Genomic DNA, 12,798 nt, shown 5'->3' with positions numbered 1-12,798 from the left:
ACACCTGAGGGGTAAATGTAGAAAAACCCGCTGACCTTGGAGGCCCAACCACCCCCAAACACTTCTTGAGAGAGAAAAAAAAAATAACCAAACACTTCAAAAAGTTCAAAAAGCCCCCCCCCCCCTAGGCATTAGAGCCATAAGCATTAGGATCCAGATCCGCTAGGGCAGGGTGAAAGCAATAAGGAGAGATATTAATGAACTCTTATCCTTTAGAGCTAAAGCAGCAATTCAGAAAACTAAAAGGATTTTCTATGAAGCAGGGGATAAATGTGGGAAGCTACTAGCAAAATCACTTAAAGACCAAAATCTGACAACTTATGTACCACATATAGTAACAGACGCAGGACAGAAACTTACATACCCCAAACAGATAACTCAAGAATTTAAAAAATATTATGAAACATTATATAATTTAAAAACCCAAACAGTCCTACAAACGCAGATGGAGGAATATGTATATACCTCACAAATGCCCCAGTTGTCAGAAGAGGAGAGTAAAATACTTGAATCCCCAATAACACCTGCGGAGATAATGGAAACTATAAAGAATATTAAAGTAGGGAAGGCACCTGGACCTGACGGGTTTACTATTCATTACTATAAGAAGTTAATGCCATACCTGAAGGAATTTATGAGGGATATGTTCAATGCCTGGGGGGCAGAAAATAGAATCCCCAAAGAAACCATACATGCACATATATCGGTAATCCCTAAGGAAGGGAAAGACCCTACCTCGTGCAAAAGTTACAGACCAATTTCCCTGTTGAACACTGATTTTAAAATTTTTACAAAGATTTTGGCAGTTAGACTACAGAAATACCTGACAAAGCTGATCCATTTGGACCAGGTCGGATTTGTCCCAACCCGAGAGGCAAGGGACAACACGACCAAGCTATTGAGCTTATTACATATAACACACCAAAATAAGATACCAACTGTCTTGCTTAATACCGACGCAGAGAAAGCGTTCGACAGGGTCAGGTGGGAGTATATGTTTACGGTCCTCCGCTATATAGGGATAGGTGAGAAAATGTTAAAATGGTTAACACTGAGCTATTCAGTCCCTTCTGCAAAAGTAAGGGTAAACGGAATCTTATCCACAGAGTTTTTAATTACAAACGGAACGAGACAGGGGTGCCCCCTGTCCCCGCTCCTGTTTGTATTATCACTGGAACCCTTCCTGTGCAGAATCCGAATGAATCCGGATATTTTGGGTATCAGCGTGGGGAAGGATCAATATAAAATATCAGCGTATGCCGACGACGTCCTATTTTCGATCACGAATCCAATTATATCACTCCCCAACTTGTTACGCGAGTTGGAGAGATACGGAACCCAATCTAATATGAAGATAAACTTCATTAAATCCGAAACAATGGGAATAGAACTTACAGGGACACTCCAACAACAGTTAAGGGCAAATTTTAAATTGAATTGGACTAAGATAGCCTTAAAATACTTAGGGACATCGATCACACCAAAAATATCGCAATTGTTTAATCTGAACTTTATTCCCTTACTAAAATCTATAAAATTACTACTGCAAAGGTGGAGAGGAGGAATGCACTCATGGATGGGAAGGTGCAACATAATCAAAATGAGTGTCATACCAAAATTCCTGTATATTTTTCAGGCACTTCCCATCCACATTCCACCTCGATACTTGTTGCAGATTGAAACTATGATAATGAATTTCATCTGGAATTCAAAACGTCCGAGAGTAGGGAAAAAATATTTATTTAAATCTAAAACAGATGGGGGGCTGGCGGTCCCGAACATAAAGAAATACTACCGAGCCATCCAACTGGGAAGAGTGATTGACTGGTGTCGACACAGAGAATATAAGCTCTGGCCAAACTTAGAGCAGGCACAATGTGAGATCTCGTTGAAAAGAGCCCCATGGTGTTATAAAATCCTACCAGCATCAATAAAGAAACATCCTATTATAGGAAACACGATCAAAGCATGTGCAAAAATATTTAAACAGGATAAATTAATACGGGAGAACTCCGTATTGTATCCAATATTGGGAAACCCCCACTTTGAGACAGGATATCAAGACAGGAAATTTAAGGCCTTAGCAGAGAGAGGAATTATACAAATATCTGACTTCCTAACAGAGACAGGTTGGGTAACGATAGAGGAATTAACAGACGTTTCAGGCCACTTTGGCCTAGATCCATGGAGGGCCTTTCAACTACGCCATTTTTTGGGAACATTGCAAGTTCCCTCCCAGGGCGATAAAGAGGTAACACCTTATGAAAAATTATGCACCCAAAATGGAATTCTGGAACACACTATATCTAAAATCTACTCTCTGCTAACGACATCAGTAGAACGGCGTAAACTTCCTTTTTTGAGGGAATGGGAGAGGGAAATGGGTATTGTCTTCTCACTAGAACGGGAAAATCAAATAATTAAGTCAGTATTCTCAACTTCAATGTGCGTTAGAATCCAAGAACTGAATTACAAATTTTTTTCCAGATGGTATTACACCCCGGTTAAGATGAATAAAATTTCTATATCAAATACAGATTTGTGCTGGAGATGTGGGACAGAGAGAGGGACAATGCTCCATATATTCTGGGAATGTCCTAAATTAGAAAAGTTTTGGGAACAGATTTGGAGGACAATACAGGAAATTATGAAATGTCATATTCCCAAAGAACCTGCCCTCTTTCTGCTCCATACCCCCAGCATACCGATACAAAATTATAAAAAATCCATTATACCACATCTGGTGAACGCAGCCAGGATATGTATCCCTCTTAAATGGACAGAGATTGAACCACCTAACATGAACATGTGGCTAAGGAAAGTTGAGGAAATAAATAACTTAGAAAAATTGGTTCTATCTGCTCATCAACAAACTGACAAATATGAGAAGAAATGGAAACAGTGGAAAGATTGTTAATTCAGAAGAAAGGTAATCCCTAAGTACAGGACAAGAACTTGTGCGCAGAAAATAGATATATAATAATATAGGAGTGTTGAGACCTATGCACTCTCTTTCTCCGTTTTTTTTTTTTTTTTTTTGGGGGGACAGGGGGAGAGAAGGAAAAGGAACGATAGATTGCCAAAGAAAGGCTAGTGTTCCTTTAAAGGGAATAAATGTTTTGTAATTATAACCCTGAAAGTTAAAATGTAATGAATATACTGTATATGTAACTGAACTTAAAGAAATAAAGATATAATTTGAAAAAAAAAAACGCTGCGCAAATACCGTGTGACATAAAAAATTGCAACACACCATTTTATTCTATAGGGTCTCTGCTTGAAAAAAAAATATAATGTTTGGGGGTTCTAAGTAACAAAGGTAGATTTTTACATGTAGGCGTCAGAATAGGCTTGGGAAAGTAGGTGTTTAAAGAAGGCTATCCTGCTTCGAACTAATACACTGTGTTTTTACTTTCTCCATTAGCTCACCCCCCACTGTTATTACCTTGTGTATCACTTAACCCTCCCTCTTGGATTGTAAGCTCTAATGAGCAGGGCCCTCTGATCCCTCTTATACCAAGTTGTATTGTAACTGTAAAGTCTGTCCTAATTTTGTAATGAAAACTGTTGCAAACTGCTCAAACTGTTGGTGCTATATAAATTCTGTATAATAATAATAATAATCAGGGACTGCCCCATATTGTTTGGGTTCTTGCTTCAGAATGGATCTATTTCTGAATGTCCCACCCCCCCCCCCTTGACCCTCCTTCTGTTGGCCTTTTGTGTGTCCTCTTTCAGGGTGGTTTCTGGGGTGAGGTTGTTGAATCTTGGGGGTGGTTGGGTAGGGGAGACTGGGGGATTTAGGACTTTTTTCCCCTCTTTCTTCTTTCCATCACCCAGTGATAAAGGTTGATGTATTTGTAATGTAATTATGTTTTTGCAATATAAAAATGTATTATTCTTATGCTTGTGATTGAATTTACACCACCATATCATCTTTGTAAATCGGCGGGTACCCTGAAGTGAACTGCTTTGATCCAGCATGCCTTTTCTTTGTCTATCTGATGCAGTACATGTTTATGTGGTTTGGAATATCCCAGCATGTCTCAATTCTACTGTTGATGTGACAAATGACGTGATGCACTGCATTAATTTTATTATTAGGTTTACATTTTTGTAATAAAGAGCTTGACTTTTGTTGACATGGTGGTTTTGTTTCCTATTTTTGCACAATTACACTTCAAAACATGGCATTGGACACACATTTTTAAAGCACTCTAAATGGCAATCGCACAGGGCAAGCTTAAAAAAAAAAAAAAAAAAAAAAGCATCACAAAATGTTCTTACAGCACATTGAATACCACTTTGTCAGCTTTTTGTTGCCCAATCCCAAATTTGTGGCCATCAATTTAAAACGACCTTATTTGTTTTCCTTAACCACTTAAGCCCCGGTGGATTTGGCTGCTCAATGACCATGCCCTATTTTGCGATTCTGCACTGCGTTATTTTAACGGACAATTGTGCGGTCATGCGACGCTGTACCCAAACAAAATTAACGTCCTTTTTTCCCACAAATAGAGCTTTCTTTTGGTGGTATTTGATCACCTGTGCGATTTTTATTTTTTGCGCTATAAACAAAAAGAGAGACCATTTTGAAAACAAATACAGTATTTTTCACATTCTTTTATATATTCTCAAAAAAGAAAATGTAAAAATCTAAATTTTTTAACATTTTGGGCCAATTTGTTTTCTGCTACATATTTTTGGTGAAAAAAATCGCAATTAGCGTATTATGATTGGTTTGCGCAAAAGTTATTGCGTTTACTAACTACGGGAAAGATTTGTCTTTTTTTTTTTTTAATGTGGGACTGTGACATTGTGGCAGACAGATTGGACCCCTAACTGACATTTTTGGGGGTAACAGTAACATTACTACAGTAATCAGTGCTAAAAATATGCAGTTACTGTAAAAATGACACTGGCAGGGAAGGGGTTAACAGTATGTGTGCTCAAGGGGTTACATGTGTCCCTTTGGGGCGTGATTCTAACTGTCAAGGGGCGTGGCTTGTGAAGTAATCACAGACATGCGATCCTATATAGCAGGATCCCATAGCCTCTGTGATCACTTTAGGGAGAATGACAGACTGTGTTTACATCAGCCGTCTGTCCTTCTCTCTCAGCTGCGGGAGATTGCGAGTGGCCGGTGGCCATCAGAGCCGCTGGTCACACGCACTGGCTCCCCAGCTAACGAGCGGAGGCGGGAGCGCGCCGCCGCCGGCACGCTTGACCCCTAGAGTCTCCTGAGCGAGCAACGCTTTGCCCAGGAGCGGCTGCCTGCCGCAGTAAAACTGCGGTGGGTGGTCGTTATGTGGTTAAAATGGTATATTTCAGTTTAAACATTTGATATATTTTCTATTGTAAAATTAAAAAAAAATATATATATATATACATATGCATTTTTTTTTCTTTTTGTTAAGTGACTAAAGCTGCTAGATGGACTGGAGGGATGGGATTGATCAATTAAAATGAGTTTAAGCCCTCGTTCACACTGAATGCGGCTTTAACCACTTGCCGACCGCTGCACGACTATCTACGTCGGCGGTCAGCCCCTCACAGGCAAAGTGACGTAGGGCTACGTCGCTTGCTTGTGAGGGTCTAGGGAGCGAGCGCGCGCCCCCGTGTGGTCACGGACCCCCCCGCGCGTGTGACCGGCGGACCCGATGTCCGCCGGCCACTCTGCGATCGGCGGGGGAGAGGGAGAAAGTCAGGCGGCTTGTGTAAACAAGCCACCTGTCATTCTCCTCGGTGTAAAAACACTGATCACACGGATCTACTATGTAGATCCGTTGATCAGTGTCCTTACAGCTCAAGCCACAGCCAATCACAGTAGAAAGCATGCCCCTAGGGACACACACAGCCCCTCCCTCTCAAATAAAGCTAACCCCTTCACTACCAGTGTATTTTTACAGTAACAGTGCATATGTATAGCACTGATTACTGCAGTAATGTCACTGGTAACCCCAAAAGTGTCAAAAATGTCAGTCAAGGGTCCGATCTGTCCGCCGCAATGTCGCAGTACCGCAAAAAAAATCGCAGATCGCCGCCATTACGCGTTAAAAAAAAAAACAACAAAAATGACAAAAATCTTTCCCTTTGTTAGTAAACGCGATAACTTTTACGCAAACCAATCAAAATACGCTTTTTGCGTTTTTTTTTTTTTTTTACCAAACATAGGTAGCATAAAACAAATTGGCCGAAAATGTTAAAAAATTTTGATTTTTACATTTTTTGGGGGGGGGGGGGGATTTCATAGAAAAAAAAGTGAAAAATATTGCTATTTTTGCAAAATGTACGCTCTTTTTTTTGTTTATAGCGCATGATCAAAAAATCGCACAGGTGATCAAATACCACCAAAAGAAAGCTCTGTTTGTGGGAAAAAAAGGACGCCAAATTCATTTAGGTACAGCGTCGCACGACCGCGCAATTGTCCGTTAAAGTCACGCAGTGCCGAATCGCAAAATACCCCCTGGTCAGGAAGGGGGTAAAATCTTCCGGGGCTTAAGTGGTTAAAATCATGCGAGTTCTTGATTTCAAACCCGCATTTCATTTTTAAGTTCGGGGGCGATTTGAATGACATCTGTGCAGGTTCGTGCACAGATGTCTATTGAAATCACCCTGGAAGTCACCAAAAGTAGTGCAGGAACTACTTTTGGAAATCTGTGCATAGCCGCAAAGTCTGCGTCGCACCGATTGGGACTCTCCCATTGACCTGTCAAATCACGTTGATGTGAATGACGGCTATATGATAGTAGTAATAATATATACATGATTTATATGCTTTTATGTGATTAGTCATAATCAAATCATGATCATAATTCATAATAATTACTGCAAATAATTAAAATAGGGGTGGACAACTTTTTTTTTTCCCAAGCCAAGTTGCATTTAAGTTCTTTAGACAAGGATACAGGCTGCTCAATGATATTCTTAATAATCTTATCCCTTAAATTGGGGGCTTTCTTATAAACAAATCTAGGTGCATCTGGCAAAGATTAATCGATTACCTTATCCTGCTTCAGAACCAGCCAGTACTTTTTAACAATATTTTCTACAGCTTTAAATTGAATATTGTAATCAAGGATCATCCTACATTCAATATCTCCTTTTATCCCCTTTTCGTATCTTATCAGCAATTAAAGAATCTCTATCCATATTTCTTATTTTTCTCCTTTCTCTTTTCAGAAAATCTTCCTGGTACCCCTTATCCTTAAACATCCTGGTTAGTCTGACTGATTGTATCTCAAACTCCTCATTCTGCGTGCAATTCCTCCTCAACCTCATATACTGTCTCCTAGATATATTTAACACCCAGGGTCCCCTAGGTACAGTGGGTACGGAAAGTATTCAGACCCCCTTAAATTTTTCACTCTTTGTTATATTGCAGCCATTTGCTAAAATCATTTAAGTTCATTCTTCTTCCTCAAGAATGTACACATAGCACCCCATACTTACAGAAAAACACAGAATTGTTTACATTGTTGCAGATTTATTAAAAAAGAAAAACTGAAATATCACATGGTCCTAAGTATTCAGACCCTTTGCTCAGTATTTAGTAGAAGCCCCCTTTTGATCTAATACAGCCAGGAGTCTTTTTGGGAAAGATGCAACAAGTCTTTCACACCTGGATTTGGGAATCCTCTGCCATTCCTCCTTGCAGATCCTCTCCAGTTCTGTCAGGTTGGATGGTAAACGTTGGTGGACAGCCATTTTTAGGTCTCTCCAGAGATGCTCAATTGGGTTTAAGTCAGGGCTCTGGCTGGGCCATTCAAGAACAGTCACGGAGTTGTTGTGAAGCCACTCCTTCGTTATTTTAGCTGTGTGCTTAGGGTCATTGTCTTGTTGGAAGGTAAACCTTCGGCCCAGTCTGAGGTCCAGAGCACTCTGGAGAAGGTTTTTGTCCAGGATATCCCTGTACTTGGCTGCATTCATCTTTCCCTCGATTGCAACCAGTCGTCCTGTCCCTGCAGCTGAAAAACACCCCCACAGCATGATGCTGCCACCACCATGCTTCACTGTTGGGACTGTATTGGACAGGTGATGAGCAGTGCCTGGTTTTCTCCACACATACCGCTTAGAATTAAGGCCAAAAAGTTCTATTTTGGTCTCATCAGGCCAGAGAATCTTATTTCTCATTTTTGGAGTCCTTGAGGTGTTTTTTAGCAAACTCCATGCAGGCTTTCATGTGTCTTACACTGAGGAGAGGCTTCCGTCGGGCCACTCTGCCATAAAGCCCCGACTGGTGGAGGGCTGCAGTGATGGTTGACTTTCTACAACTTTCTCCCATCTCCTGACTGCATCTCTGGAGCTCAGCCACAGTGATCTTTGGGTTTTTCTTTACCTCTCTCACCAAGGCTCTTCTCCCCCGATAGCTCAGTTTGGCCAGACGGCCAGCTCTAGGAAGGGTTCTGGTCGTCCCAAACGTCTTCCATTTGAGGATTATGGAGGCCACTGTGCTCTTAGGAACCTTAAGTGCAGCAGAAATCTTTTTGTAACCTTGGCCAGATCTGTGCCTTGCCACAATTCTGTCTCTGAGCTCTTCAGGCAGTTCCTTTGACCTCATGATTCTCATTTGCTCTGACATGCATTGTGATCTGGAAGGTCTTATATAGACAGGTGTGTGGCTTTCCTAATCAAGTCCAATCAGTATAATCAAACACAGCTGAACTCAAATGAAGGTGTAGAACCATCTCAAGGATGAACAGAAGAAATGGAAAGCACCTGAGTTAAATATATGAGTGTCACAGCAAAGGGTCTGAATACTTAGGACCATGTGATATTTCAGTTTTTCTTTTTTAATAAATCTGCAACAATGTCAACAATTCTGTGTTTTTCTGTCAGTATGGGGAGCTGTGTGTTCATTCATGAGGAAGAAGAATGAACTTAAATGATTTTAGCAAATGGCTGCAAAATAACAAAGAGTGAAAAATTTAAGGGGGTCTGAATACTTTCCGTACCCACTGTATATTTAACACCCAGGGTTTATGATGGCAGCTATTAAATGGGATATATGAGTTCCTATCAGTACCTTTTGAAAAAAGTTTTAGTATATAAAGCTAGATTGGTAATACCAATTTCTAAGTCCAAAAAATGAATTAATTTTTTCTTTACTTATCTCTCATGTAAACTTAATCTTTTACAGCAGGTAGTGCTAATGTAATGTAGCATTAATTATGCCTGAAAATTCTGTCCTGAGCTGCTATGATAAAAATGTACTTTATTTACAGACAACAATTTTGCATACAACCCAGAAAGCTTTCTAACTCGTTTTACATGGTATTTGTTATTTTTTTTATATATAAAATAAATGATCTAACTTTTAGAATTGAAAAAATTTTAAAAAACGTTTAATCTTTTTTGTAAAGTGTTTTTTTTTTAAATCAAATTGAGGCAGTTACAGGTTTTGTTGAATGATTTTTTTCCTTTTTTTTTCTTTTCTAGTATATGTTGTAGAGGAGAGAAGAGATGACTCTGGGGAAAGTGCCTGCCTTACAGCTTGTTGGACTGCCCTTTGTTGCTGCTGCCTTTGGGACATGTTGACATAAATATTTGAAGAAGCCAGAATGTGCAAAAGAAGCCAGAATGTGCAATGCCTGTATGACATTTTTCCGTTTTTTTTTTCTGTGTTCTTGTTTTAATTAAATTATATTACTGATTACATGTACGAATCCTATTTAATAAATTATAATTTTTGTTTTTCACTTTGTTGAATGATTTTTTCACAGAAGCTAAGTGCACACAAGTTTTTTTTTTTTTTTTTTTCCTTTTTGTGGCTAGGAAATTTTAAAGTAATGTGTTTTCTCCCTGTGTTCTTCACTTGCTTATGCCCTTTAAGTGTCAATTTTTAACAGGAATTAACTATCACTTTGCCTTTGCTTCTTTTAGCACTTCATAAATGTAACACTGCATGTACAGAAAACCCAAATGCTTGTGTGCATTTAGCTTTAGAAGGCATGTTTGCTTTGCTACTTATAAAATGAGTGATAGCTGAAATAAATGAGACTTAGTCATCTGTCATTTTATCAAATGCAAATACATTGATTTGGAGCATATGGAATCTGTTTTCTTTTTTCTCTACTGTAAATTGTAAATGTTACTATGCAACTACTAAAGAAATAAAGCATGTATGAATTTATTTTTTGTTTATATTTTTCAACATCATTGTATTGTTTTGTTTTTTTCTATCATGGTGAAGTCTAAATATCCACACCGCTTGTTGCTGATGTATATATGCAGTCTTCCTCAAAGCACTGACAAGTCTTCACCAAAGCAATGACCGCAGAACAGAAAGTAGGATACCTTAATCGTACAGTACAGGACTTGTATTCATAAACTATGGTTTATTTGCTGCTGGGAAATTCCCCCATGTACCCTCATATAACCTCCCCCATTCCATGTGACTTCCAGTTTTAAGTTAGCGTCTTTAGGTGATGGACATCATCTCCCATGAAGAGGTTTTCCTGTTTTCTTCTCAGTATTTCATGTGACACTTCTATTAATATTCAGCTGCTTATTGCCTCAAGGTTCACTAGTAGTTTTTGGATCTGTTACCTCGATGTACACCTTGAGAACTGTACCCGGGCCTCGCAACATAGAATGTTTGCTTTGGGCACTGGATTCTGCGTTCAGCGCTCACCTCGGTATGTGGTGCAAAAAGTGATTTAGCTGCAGGCTGCTATACAGGTCCAGGGTTGTGGTCCATTCCTATGGCTCCCAGACACTGAAGACCTCTTTGGGGGTATGACTACTGTGATAGGTGAAGTTTGGTGCCCTCCAAGGAAACCTGCAGCATGGATAAGGTAGTTGACTGTGTACTGTTTTTTTTTTTTTTTACATGTGGGGTGTTAGTCACACTATTGTGTTATCCCCTTTAAATTTCTGTTTCATGTTGGTGGTAGGTAAAATTTGTATAACCCTCAAATTTTTAAATATGGCGCTTTTCCCACCCAGCTTTTTTGCTTGTGTGGTGACGTTGCAATATGCTAATGACTGATGCACTTCCATCCACCTTTTTTGCCAAGAACACAAGGAGCATGTTGGTGGATCACTCGACCGCCTGCATTCCGAAGAGACATCCACAGGATATTAGTTAGAGCCTGAGTTTTCGCTGCTTCCTTCCTGAACACACTCATACCCTCTTATTCCCCATCCATTTGTGAGTACCCAACAGGGGATCCCTTCATTTAGCAATTATTGAACAAAGGTGCAGAGAAGCTGAGAAAAAGGGCCCCAGTAGCATTTGTGTTACAGACCGCACCGAGAAAAAAAAATGGCAAAATAGTGAAGGTGATAGCTGTTCCAGAGCAAGGTCCTATATTGACACAACTCCCTTCCTCTAACTCTAGCTCCATCTCTGGTGCACAACAGCCTATTTGATAAAAGTCGATTTCACTTCTATTGATTTCTTTAGTAAACTCTCTGCCCTTCCAAAAAAAAATTTCATATTCCAGGGCTCAGAAATGCTCCTTTACCTCTCCACCAATTGAATCTATTCAGGAATATGATCCTTTAACTTCCTAACTTCTTTGAGAAAGATATTGAGGAGGGTTAGGCAGATGCAGAAGATAATTTAGCCTAGCAGTTTACTCCTTCTGCATCTTATGAGACACAAGCTAGGACTTCAAATCATAAGTTTTCTACTCTGAGCTCACTTAGTAATGTGATGCATACTAGTCTCTACCTAGCAGCACCAGAATCTCTGCATCATAAGCAAACCCATATGGGTACAAAGCTGTTGCCGAAGTTTAAAAGCAGACTTTTCCTCCTCACGCAAAATATTTTATGCCTAGCATGAGGATTGGCCAAACTTTAAAAAGGTATTCATTCCTCAGAAACTCCTTAACCCCCAATCCCCAGTGCACTCCTGCCATGTTTCTGGGGCTACGCGTGCCCGTAAGCAAATCTGGGACCAGCACGGTGGGTGCTGCCAGGTAGAGAGGAGGGAGACCATCAAAAGTCTGGTCACTGGTCTCCCCTTCCTTTTACTGACCCAGAAGCTACATGTAAAATGCAATTTCTGATCTGCACTGTATTAGTTTCACTGAAGCACAAGTGAGACATCAAGAGTCTTTGTGACCCCCAATGTTTCATTAAAGAGAACCTGTAACCAAAAAAAAAAACAATGGACTTTTCGTCCTCGTGATAAAAAATTAAGTTTAGAATGCAAAAAATAACTTAAACCTCCCTGGTGGTAATCCCAAGTGTGGCTCGGGGTTAATTTTCAATACCAAAAGCGGTAACCCCAAGCTGCACTCGGGATTACCCTGTAGCGATACTTATCTTGTCCCCCGATGTCGTCCTGCGGTTCTCTTCCCTGTGAGCACCGCAAAAGCAGGGGGGTAGAACCCAGCGGGAATTAAAAAAAAAAATAAAACATACACATTGTAATCTGTTGGGATTACATTACTGTGTGAATCCATTTCACCTCAGTTTTGTCCATAGTGATTTGTCCAGTGCCCTGCCTGCACTTTGTGTTCTTTCTGCCTGGAAACTTGAGAACATCCATGGCGTCCAAAAAGCGTTCCTTTAAGGTTCAAAGCGGTTTTAGGTGAGCTAGAAAACAGAGATAGTGAATTGGAATTACTTGAAGAATTGAGCGATAATGATTAGTGGGGAAATTCGTCGTCAGGCACTGAAAGTGACGAAAGCGACGATTCTGCGACTGAGCTCAGTGATGTGCAAACTTCATGCTCTATTGACTGTGGTACGGATCAGGCAGCGCCCCCAAGATTCCCATTTACTGGAGCACCTGGTATGAAAGTAGACGTTGAACACGACAACCCCTCTGGATACTTAGTAACT

At 40.0% G+C, this 12,798-nt stretch overlaps 1 protein-coding gene across 1 annotated transcript in view; it reads left to right on the top strand.

Annotated features, from left to right (window-relative positions):
* CYSTM1 (cysteine rich transmembrane module containing 1) overlaps positions 1–10,132 on the top strand; it is a 232,290-nt gene extending 222,158 nt beyond the window's left edge. Inside the window, exon 3 of the mRNA XM_082256623.1 lies at positions 9,439–10,132. Coding sequence (XP_082112749.1) covers positions 9,439–9,542 — 104 coding nt within the window. The 3' untranslated portion in view covers positions 9,543–10,132. The remainder of the gene's footprint in view (positions 1–9,438) is intronic.
* Positions 10,133–12,798: the final 2,666 nt, after the last annotated feature.

Source organism: Pelophylax lessonae (genome assembly GCF_965119305.1).
Source record: "Pelophylax lessonae genome assembly, chromosome: 4".
In the NCBI taxonomy this organism is placed as follows: Eukaryota; Metazoa; Chordata; class Amphibia; order Anura; family Ranidae; genus Pelophylax; species Pelophylax lessonae.
The sequence above is the reverse complement of the archived record's forward strand: the minus strand, read 5'-3'. Positions and strand labels throughout refer to the sequence as shown.